The 12016-nt window shown below is 37.1% G+C and overlaps 1 protein-coding gene across 3 annotated transcripts in view; it reads left to right on the forward strand.

Annotated features, from left to right (window-relative positions):
- The window catches only part of BLNK (B cell linker), an 85946-nt gene extending 78122 nt beyond the window's left edge, over nt 1–7824 (forward strand). For all 3 annotated transcript variants that reach the window (XM_053949621.1, XM_053949623.1, XM_053949622.1), the window contains 4 exons: nt 2364–2443; nt 4641–4724; nt 5698–5853; nt 7091–7824. In XM_053949621.1, the coding sequence (XP_053805596.1) occupies nt 2364–2443; nt 4641–4724; nt 5698–5853; nt 7091–7210 (440 nt within the window). In that variant the 3' untranslated portion in view covers nt 7211–7824. The remainder of the gene's footprint in view (nt 1–2363; nt 2444–4640; nt 4725–5697; nt 5854–7090) is intronic.
- The last annotated feature ends 4192 nt before the right edge of the window (nt 7825–12016 follow it).

Below are 12016 nucleotides of genomic sequence, written 5' to 3' on the forward strand. Positions count from 1 at the left end.
CACTTGTCTGACCTTCCAGTAAGCCCTTTACTGTACATATTCAGTCTGAACATATCTTTCACATTGTAAACAGATGGTGAGAATGGCACATAGAAATCTACATTTGGTGTAGCTTAAACTGACATGCTGTTATTAGTGTATCGCTTTCCTGGAAACATTTGCTTGATGCATATTGCAGTTATATCTCCTGTGCTAAGGAAGTTCACATTAATGCTCTTTACTGATGCACTTAAGTTTGTCTGCTCCCATCACACAACTGATGTGCTTCAACTTGAAGCATAAATTCTTACTACTCCTGGAACTGTAAGTATTCTTCAAGACCATCTGGTGCTGAATGGTGCTCTGATTAGTAAACTTTCTTTAGCATAATCTTATTCTGTGCCAGGTCCAATTACAATTTTGTAATACATACCACTGGTCCCATAATCACTGATGTCCCTTGAGCATAACCTGCCATCTCTTCTTTGTCCCCATACAAGCCTAGAGCTAACTTCTATCTTCATAATTAAAAGTACTTATTTCCCTTATGGCACAGTGTCAAATGCTCCTCTGAAGTCCAGATTAAGTACACTGCCACATCCCCTCTTTGTAGAACTCTGTTATTCTATGAAAGAGCTGTAACATTTTATCTGCTTGGCTAAGATTCAGATTTTCTCTTGCTAGTTGTACCTTTACTTCCAAATCTTGATGTTATTTCCTTCAAGTTCTCTCCTAGGGCTTTGTGTTCTATGGAATCAGACAAAAAGCCCTGTAGATGCTCAAGTCACTTTTTCCACTTTAGGTATAGCAATTATGTTTGGTATTCTTTAATCATTTGGTACCATCCTGACTTGAAAATTATGTAAAATAACTGTTACCACCCCTGAATTTCATGTTCCAGTTTTTTAAATTTCATAGATAAAGATCTGGGCCCATCAGTTCAATTGTACTAAAGTTATTTAAACTCTGCTTCCAATTCGATTGTGGAAATTTCCATTTCTGTGCCAGAACTACTATTTGTTTAGTACCAGGATTATCTTTAAAATCAGTAAAATTCTTATTGTACACGGCCCCATCTCTCTTTACTTTTTTACACACAGCCAAGGCATCTTTCATTCTTTATTTTAATATCCTTTTGTCAAGTCTAATTCACTAATCTGACTGACTTCTGGCAGTTCTTGCTTTATTCATACAATCTACTTTCAGCTGTAGCTTTAACACCCAGTCACTCAAAATTTTACAGAAAAACCGAAATCCATAATATCGAATAGCCTTCTTCAGGTGATTATTTCATTGAGAGCTGGAACTGCTCCCTACAATGTCTCCCCTCCACTTGGGATGCAGCTTTCAGACAGTTGCATCTTTACTACAAAAGAAGTTCTAAATGTACTTCACACAATTGTCTTAAGAGTGCTCCAGTCCAATTGCATTTTTTAGTTCTGGTCACTGTATGGTCTTCTCTATAACATTCTTATTGCTTTCAAACCAGTATCTAAACCAGAATTTTATTAGTGAAGACTTAACAATGCAGTCTGCAGAGCACCATATCCAGAAAGGGTATTTGTTTTCCCTAATAAGTAATGCACACAGGAAAAAAATCCTCCAATAATAACAAAATTAGTATCACTCAACTTTGTACAATGATCTCTAGTATACTGATTTGCATCCAGCTGTGTAAGTACCTATAGCAGACACCTACATTCTTGGGCCAAATTATTTTTTACCAGAAAGCAATAATCCATACTTCTTTCATCATATCATTACTATGCAACACTACTCAAACATTTCACTTCTGATTTCTTAAACTCTTACATCTGTATTTCAGCCCTTGTAACTATTTCCAACTATGCTTTCTTATTCCAATTAAGTGTCATAATGCTTCTATTAATTCTGCTTCTCCATTTTGCTGCCTGGACTTCTTGCACATGTATTCAAACAATTCAGATAGTCTATACTGGTGAAAAATTAGCCCTGAAATAAGTTCATTTTCCTGACTTGCTCACCTGTAAGACTGCTTCTCACACTGGACTGAGAATTACTTGCATCGAGTTCCTGCATTTTCTTATCTATTGCTACATTCATTCACTTTGGTGGTGGAAGAGGTTTTTTCCTGTACTCTGAGTTTAGTTCTGGCTAGTAACCAAATTGTTATCCAAACTGGTTTTTCCTTCACAAGCAAGGCTACCCTTTGCACAGGCAAGTGTCCCAGCACTTATATAGGCCCCATGCATTTCCAGTAGAAAGCTTTCCTGACTGATACCAAAGGTCAAGTGTTTCCAGATCTTCCAAAGTCCTTGCAACAATTCAGTTTCTTACATCACAACAAACATACTTTGAAAACTTTTTTTTTTTTTTTAATACATGTTGTTCTTTCTCTTTTCTAGAAGTGCCAGAAGCTGCAAACCATTCTTTGGGTGCTTCCCCTCCCAGCAGCATTTCATCTATTTCAAGTTCTGCAGACCAGGTATAATATTAGCTAAATTCATATTACAGAAATCCCCTTATCCTTTATTTTAAAATAATATTTCCACCCCTATCCCCTTTCAATAGAAAATTACACTCCTGGAGGGTTTCTATACCCCCTTTTGCAATGAGGCTTTTCTGTAGCACAATAATCTGAATGTTAGCTTTCATTAAAACATGCTCAGAATACATAGCATAGGAGAGGTTTAACAAACTGTAGAAAAATATGTAAATAGTATTATATTAAATCTTGGCACTCTACCAATCATAAAAAGCTTTAGTTTCATGTCTTCCTGACTCTCCAATTCATACTTTCAACATTATTGAAACAAGGAAATCTGTGGTGATGTACTTAAGTCTAGTCTTTGATATAGATTGCGATAAAGAGTTTTAAATCACCTCTTTTTTTTCTAACTTATAGCTGTACAAATTGTGTACAGGAGAAAAAAGGTGCAGTAGGCAAATACAATGATGCTGTGATGCCTCCCCTACGTGTTTTAGTCTCTCCCAAGTCCGGCTCCTTTCTGTTCCTTTAAACAGACCTCTTCACATTACAGTTAATGCTGTCAGTTTTATGGCCAATTCTTTTTTTTATGTTTTGTTGCAACATTAAGCTTTGAATTATCTAAGCAAATTCAAGGTTATTTTCATTTCAGTGCTATTCCCCTTACTCTCATTTTGGATGAAGGAAGACTGCAAAATGCAAAAAGCTATTCTTATAAGCCTAGTAGTCACAAACAAGGTAAAAATAGTTCTGTTGAGTGTAAACCAAAGGCTCTATCATGCAGAGCCAGTAACAGTAAGTGTTCTAAAGTCTGACATGACAAAGATAATACAACAGTGAAGAACACAAAGGATTTGAAGTTCTGGAAAAAATTTAACTGTATGTAATAATAGATACTTATTAAAAAAATTGCTTTCAAATAAGCAATCCAGAAGACTCTACATAAACAGCTTGTAGCGATTACATTTGCAGTTTTTATGTAACAGCCGTGGGCAGAAACAGAACTTAATAAAAGATTCATTTTGTTAAAAAAAAATTTAGCTGTTAGTGTTATTTTCCCAGCAACTATATACAGTGGTATCATTTGCTGTAGCATCCTGCACAATACAGGTGCTCACAGATGTCATTCATTCCCGTGACATTCACTCTTTGCTTGGTTCCCATCCAAACTTCAGCAGCAGCTCTCTGCTTCTACATTATAGGCCACAGATAGTGGTAGAAGAAAGCTCTGGGGGCCATTGATTCCTTCTTTTGTTGAACAAAGATTTGCTTGCTGGGCTCATTCTTTGTGTGGGCAAGTACCTTTCATATTTTCAGTTCCTCTCAGCCTTTCTTTTTCCAATAAATAGTGGGACTGAAGAAATACATGGAAAATTTCTGAAGGTAAAATTTAATGGTATGGCTTGAGCCAGTCTAAGAATTTAGTGCAATGCCCCCAAAATTAAGGCTCTGCTCTCTCCTCACTGTCAGCTCCCCTCCCAGCTTCTATGGTGTTCATTCCTGATCCTGCAGTGGGTTGAGCCAAGTCATTAAACTGACAGAAAATGGCAAAACAAAAAAGGAAAGTTTTTTTTTGTTTTTTTCTGCAAGTTTAATAAAGTGAATTATCTCACCATGGGATCAGAAGAGCCAACAGAATGAGCACAAAGGAGAAACCAAGACATTCCCTTTCTGGCAGCAATAAGACAGCTAGACCAGCTGAGTTATAATGTGCAACCTTTAATCTGTTTTGTACAGAGGTGACAAAGCCTGTTTGAAAATTAATTTTATTATTAAACTTGTTACTGTAAAGCTGGAGCAAAACTTATCCAACCATCATGATTGTGTTCATAAATAACGTTATTCCTCAACATTCCTCGACATTTATTCCTCTTTAAATTCTACTGGAATAACTTCTGTCTTTAGAACGATCCTACAGTTGAACCTGACTGCTTTCCTCAGGACATCTCTCTTTTGTCATTTATCAGCCTTCTATCACAAATCTGTTACCACTGTTTTGACACTCCCAGTTTTTCTTTGTCCTACCTCTATTCAACTAAAACTGTACTCCTGGCAGAGATTTTTTTAAACTCTCTGTTTTCTGCATTATAGTTCTTCATAACTGTCACTATTTAGCAGTAACTCGTCTACAGGCCATATTCTTTATTATTATCATTATTATTTTACAGGTGAAACACTGTTCCTCTCTTTTTAGGATGCTGGTGTTCACAGTAAAGCATGGTATGCCGCTACCTGTGATAGGAAAATGGCAGAAGATGCATTGTACCGATCAAACAAGGTAGGTCACTTTTAAAGAATATCTATTTTATGGGAAAAACTTCAAATTAAAAAAAAATTCAAAAGACAACCAGAAGTATTCAAAGAACATCAGTTGCTTTCTGAAGAGATCAGAACTACTGCACCATACAAGTACTGTCAAACCAGGAATAATTGTGGTGACATTAGTTAATGCTGGCTTTCATTGCAACATGAAGTTGCATCAGTGCAACTCAAAGACCAAAGCACTGCAGAGAAAGCTATTAGAGACTGGAGAGCTGAGGAAGATCTCACAGCTCATGCACACCCCCTTAAAAGAAATGCAAAGCCCAGTGGCTTTTAAGCGGTCTCCACCACAGTCCAGTGGCTCATGTGACAACAGCTATTTGGAAAGGCTGGTGAGTGTTGCATTTAGGTATTTGGAGAATTTGAATTCTCTCAACTATTCTTTGTACAAAATCTAGTGTCACAGGGGGGAAGAGGAGCATGTAGAGTTGCATCCTCAGCATCACATACCTTTCCACTCTTGCCTAAGTCCACAGAGAAGGATATAGGGGCAGAGCATGGGGGCTATCACCAGGTGAAGGCTACTGTGAGTTAGTGAGCACATGGTCAGGAGTGCAGGTGCTTGACTGTGGTGGGCTCCTTTTTACAGCTCTGGAGAAATGGTGTCTCCACCTCTCCCTGCTTTCTTCCCTACCTACTGCCACTGATAGGAACTATTCCCTAACAATCTGTGAACCCCAACAGATGCCTGTTTATTTCTTCATTTTCTCTCTAACTGAGAAAGAGAACAGGCAGCAGCAAAGGTGATTCTGAAATTACACCTTTGCAAGCTGCTGTTAGCAGGAATACCTGCTACTTCTCATCTGCTGCTATTATTTTTCTAATGGGAGAAAAGAGTTGAATGCTAATATAAATCAAAATATTAAGCCAAAACCAGACTAAGTTGTTGGAAAGAAATGAGCCAAATACGACTACTTTTCTCTCTTTAGGATGGATCTTTTCTAATAAGGAAGAGCTCTGGACAGGACTCACGGCAACCATATACGCTGGTTGTGTTTTACAACAGAAGAGTGTACAACATCCCTATACGATTTATTGAATCAACAAGGCAATATGCACTGGGCAGAGAAAAAAGTGGTGAAGAGGTAAGATGATGTGGGGGTATTTTTCCTAACAGTTTTCAATTATATACCTTTAATAAGCAAGGACTAAGATATATTGCACTATGACCACAAAGATTCTTCATGTACAAAGATAAAAATATACCCTTTATAATGACCAGTGTTGTAACAGCTCTTGTACACTGTAACTAAAACCACAGATCAAATTTAAAACATACTCATAGAGATGTTTAAATAAGTTAAAAGAATAAGAGCTGCAGCTGCTAGATAAATTTTCTGACTGCTTATGGTCCTCCATTTACTTTCTATCTAAAACTCTAGTTATGTTTCTTGGAAAATTGCAAAGGAAGAACAGCCATGCTCAAAAAACAAAACCCACCAATACTATCAAAAATGAGAATGACATTACTGTTAATACTGTTTTCACATAAAGAAAATATTAAACTTTAACTCTGGAGTGAAAAGATCACTGGTTATCTACTCTGCCATGGAGCTAATTACTCTGATAGCAAAACAGAAACTTGGAACACAAATACCAATGAAAACAGTTTATCACTGCATAGAATAGGCTTTTCAGCAATGTGAAAGTAGGCTTGACCTAGCCTAATTATCTGCCTCCCATGCACCAGTGCTGAGATTAGAGAAAATAGCCTGGAGCTCACCTGATCTTCAACAAAGGATGAGAAATGACCTCAAGATAAACAGATAGTCCAAAGTCTTTATTTGACCAAAGTCCAAAAGGAAAAACAACAGACCTAGCAGATTGATGGATACTAATTTACAGTGACAAACATTAAAACTGTGTAACTAGAACAGTTCTCATAGATGGCTGCTTGTACTTGTTACTCCTGGACACAGCCTTCCCTCTGAGGTGGCTGAACCACATCTGCCACAGCTTCTGAGCAGCCAGTCTGCGGCCTGCTAGACATTAAGGTAAAATGAAATGTCAGTCCATTATGGCCCACAGCAAACTCAGTGGTTCAGCTACTGCAGGTGGCAATCACAAATGGAAAGGAGGAGACAGCTGGTACCTGTAATATCTTCTGTTGTCTAAATCTAATCTGTTTATGACTAAAATCAGAACTAAGAGAAGGATCAGTGCTCTCACTAAAAGGTAAAGCATCTAACTTGGTAACAAGTAGCTTAAGTCTCCCTCTCTTCAATTACATGAGAAGCAAAGATAAAAAGATGCAGTGATTACTTTCAATATTATAGCATTAAAGGAAGCCAGCACTAGTTATTTTTTGTTTTCTTTATCCAGCGCTTCGACAGTGTTGCTGAAATAGTAGAGAATCATCAGCGCACCTCCCTGGTTCTAATTGACAGCCAAAACAACACAAAAGACTCAACAAAACTGAAATATATTGTAAGAGTTTCTTAATCAAACTGAACTGCTGAAATGAAGACCTCTTTAATCATTTCTTTCAACATACCGAGACATAGACAAGGTATTAAAAGAAGAAAATCCAAAATTATGGGAAACACTCTTCAAGAGCACTTACAGAGTGGTAAGAAATGCATTTCATAGAGTTCAACCCCACGTCACTTTTATCAGGAAAGTTTAATACAAGAAGCCAAAGCAGATACACTGTCATCTTTGACAATATGGTATCCAAAGTCATGGCAAGAACAACTGCATACCACAGCCTGGTCCTCTGACTGCTGTTTGAAGACAGATTTATGGAAGGACATTTTCATTTTAAAAATGAGAATACCCACAGTGATCTACTCTTTCAATTTATGTTTCCCATATATCACTGCTTTCAGCAATTTCTTTGTAAAGTGCACAGCCCCAGAAATTAGAGCAACTTGACATAATGTACCACTGTGCACAAGTTGAAAATAGGACTGTACTTTGTGATTGGTGGCAATAAATCCACCTGAATGTTTTAGATTTATGGACATGTGTTGTACTTTCTCTCAGCTTCACCCTGTTTCACTGATATTTTTGTTTGTATTTTCAAATGTACAAATAAAATTTAAAAATACTGTAAACTCAGTAGTGTATGGAGACTTTGCTGGACTGCATTTCTGGCACCCTTCCAGCAAGAAAGCATCAGTTCACTAGCGTTGATGTTTTAATGTATATATTTGTATGTGCTCCTTCATGTTATGAAAAAGTATCACTTTTTACAGCTTTATCTCATATATATATATATATTACACACACACACAATTGGCTTAATGACTCTCAAATCTTTTGTCTTCAAATTGCCTACTGCTGATGACCCAGGTGCACTGCATCACTGCTAAACTAATTACCCACTCACTTCTTGCTGAATTACTGTTATGAAGACACACAGAAAAAACTCACTTTTTTATGTAATAGCCTGTTCTATCATAGTGGTTTACTTACTATAATATTGTGAACAAAGTAAACTTCCACTAATATTCAAGTGGTAAAAGTTAATTTGATGAATGTATAAATTGCACCAATGAAAAACTTTTAGGAGCAATTGTTAACTAGTTCTAGTAGTGTTTGATTTCACTGGACCTGAAGACTCATCCATCTTAAAGGTATTTTCCAAAACTGACACTTTATATATACTTAGTTTGTTCTTTTTGTTCCAAATTAGGCAGTGTTCTCTAGGATTATATTCAAGGCATGAAAGGCAAGACTGAGTCAAGACCTGCAAAGTCTCAGCAAGTCACTTAGGGCCACAGGGTGGCTGAATTCTGCAAATACGTTCTTGTGCTTTTGATCAGTTCTAGAAGTCATGTACCTGTCTTCTAGAAAGAACTGTATGCCAATAGGGTGCTCAACACATGGCTACCTACATACCTTGAGGCAGGTCAGCTCCTTCCCTCTGCAACACAGGCAACACTTACCCAAATGTGATGTGGTAACACACTGGCAAGCAAGAGACAATGTATACAGACTACAAGCCTACCAACCACAGACCTCACAGCACTACATAAGGGCTATGTTTAGTATGGTGCTCAGTTAGTATTAGTTTTATATTAATACTGTGCTTAATACTACTGAAATGTTTAGAACACTAAGATTGCCAAGTCAAGCTGTAAAAATTAACACAAAAGTTAGTAGTGTCTGCAAGCTTTATTTACTTTTTCTATATGTATACTATTATATTATTTAGCTATTTTAAGCATCACTTTAGAAGCTATTTCAAGCAATACTCACAATGGAAGTACTCTGAAAAAGTAGCCACTGAGTATTTAACTTCCTTTGTATTCATGTAGTCCTTGCCTTCCACTCATATACTGCACAGTACTTAAACTTGGTACTAACTGTCTGTCTGCTAACCTTTCTGTTTTGCTCCTCAAAATCTCTAGATTCTTCAAATATTCTTTCCAAGTTAAGTGTGCAGTATCTCCATCATTCTAGAACTGAGGGAAAAAATAGTGTGAACAAGGGAAATTCAAGTGTATATATTTCATACAAGAGACTAGGTATCACTTTTTTAAGGTAATTAGCACGGAGCACTTCAAAGCACTGCTGCTCCTGCCCCTCAGCTCTAAGTGCTCAGCACTACATATAATATTGTGCTGACCTACAAATAACAAATGTGCTCTGGATAAAGACACCAGTTACCTTCCCCCTCAAACCTTACTTTACTTTTTATCCATGTTCTACATGATTATAGGGCTACCTTATAGTTTTGACAACAAAACAAGGCAGGGAGCTGATAGGTAACATAATTTTCCACAAAATAATCCAATCAGCCTGAAATGAGAACTTCTTAGGCACAAAATAAGGCTCCTTGTGGGGACAACCCTCTCCCCTGCCTCCAACAAACACACTAAACACACCAGTATGTTATCACCTACTTTACTACACTTGTTTTGTTCAGGAACAAAGGAAGCAGACTGGTTACTCTGCTTTCCATATCTAAGCAAAATCTGTTATAGCTTGGCAGGACTATGGTGCAGATGTATTTTGAAACACAGTTTTGTCTGGCAAAGGTTTAAGCAAGTTTCAGGTATAGGATTGTACCAAGTTACCATTTCCTACACTCTGGACATAAAATAAATTGGAGCTCAGGATGAAGCCTGCTGCATTAAAAATCCCAGTGCTGTGGACTGAAAAGACATTACAGAATGTAAGAAATGGTGACTTGGTATGGCTGTTGCAGTGCCAGTAGTCATCTTCATGCCACCACCATGCTCTAGGTAACACGTATATCAAGTCTGACCTGACAGACACAGCAACACACCTCTCCCCTCATCTTTCTTTGATACTGTGATATTGTTAGCTAATTTCCCTTCCATGTAATTGTCATTCACTGAATAGCTAAAACAAAACAGAAAAAATAACACACACACAAAAAAAAAACCTAAACCTAGAACTAAAAATGAATGAATTATTTTGTCTGAGAACTCAGGGCAAAGTGTCATATTTAACAATGTACAAAGGAGAAGTGTTGTCTGCTTACCTGATACAGAGAGTACAATGAGTACCGCATATCATTCCTGACAATGTTGCTCCATTAAAGGAGTGAGAACTTGCATTCTCAAAAATCCAAGTGTTCAGACACACAAGGTACAGAACTGCATTCTTCCTTCAATCAAAAGCACCAGGAGCAAAAAGCGATTATTAAGAAGCATTGTTAAGAAAAAAAACAGTGTCTCACATAACAACAGCTCTGTAACAAATTTTTGTTAAAAACACTGGAATTACTGAGGAAGGGCACCATGACTTACTAATGAATACACATCTTACCAAGAACACATAATGGGATAGATTTTAGGCCTCTTCAAGGTCATATAAACGGCTGATGACCTTGTGCTTGCACCTCTCTTTGTATGTTCCAAAACAACATAATCAATTTTTATCTTGCTATTTGCAATCTTACAAACTATTTCAAAATGGTTGCATAGTCAAGCACTCAAAATCAAGATACTTCAAGTTACCTGTGCAACCTTGTCATATCAGCTATATCCATTACAATACAAGCATTAAATATACAATCATTGAATATTTTTCCACATAGATTTATGTGTTTCACTTGGTTCATGCAATACTTCAGGAACAAATTGTAGCTGTATAATAAAAAAATGTGGTTTGTAGGATATTTGTAGGATACCTTTCCCCATTTACTGAAAATGCTGAGAAATGAACCAACATTGCAGAAATCAGACAGTAAAAAGGTGGCTTCAGTTAAAGTAGCTGAACTGAAGAACTGAACATATTTTCCCTGCATCTTCTACTGCACCATCTACTGCAACACAGGTCAGATCACTTCAACCAAATTTTTTCCAGATGGTAATTAATTGTGATCTTAATTTCAGTGAATTCCCACTTGAGATTTTCTGAAACCTGATCTGCAGAAATGCCAAACTCTAAGGACCTCGAACAACGCACTGAAAAAGGTCGTAAGAATACAATTATATATTCAGAACAGCACTTGAGCAACCTGCACTAAATAATATGAGGACCTAATTAAGGGTAGGGAAACAAAATACTGAATCGCTACCCAGGAGGAAGCAAAAATTCTTTGCACTGAACGAGATGGATGTCCATGGAAAAAAGTGACACATGCCAATCAATTAAGATTGTATAAAAGCAACCTTACTTCAACATTTTCTAGCTTTACAATGTTTTCACAGTACCATTTAAGGTCAATTCATACAAAAATAAATTAGTTAGAAAAAAACTATAGTGACAGTTGTCACTCTCATGATTCATCAATACAGAGAAAACCCCCTAATGCTACAGCAGAACTTCCACCTCAATGCTAACTAATTGTTAATAAAAACTGGTCAGCCTTGCTGAAATTGCACCAAGTAACTTCAGAAACAAACTTCACATACATTTTTTCCAAAGAAGGCAAAGGTGATGTCCAAAATTCACAGGTACAATTTCACAGTTTACAGAAGAGTGAGCTGAGGCAGACAATAGAACCTTCTAGTCAAAAAAGCTTAACATGTTTTTGTCCTTTCCTAACAGTGTTTCTTTCCAACCTGCTTCCTCAGCACTACACTGGTCTTCAAAGTTCCTAGCTAAATTAACATCAGAGCTCAAGCCCATTGTGCAGCACAAAATGATCCAGTTTAGATACACAACACATACCAACTGTGTATTAATTCACCCAAACTACGCTGCCTTGACTGCTTCAGTTGTCTTCCATACACAACTCACCAGCTGCAAGGCTAGTGTGCATCTTCCTGCCAACACACATATCAAGAAAAATTTATCTAATCACTGAAGCAATTGTTTTTAAGTAAT

This window comes from Vidua chalybeata, chromosome 8, assembly GCF_026979565.1.
Source record: "Vidua chalybeata isolate OUT-0048 chromosome 8, bVidCha1 merged haplotype, whole genome shotgun sequence".
Taxonomy (NCBI): Eukaryota; Metazoa; Chordata; class Aves; order Passeriformes; family Viduidae; genus Vidua; species Vidua chalybeata.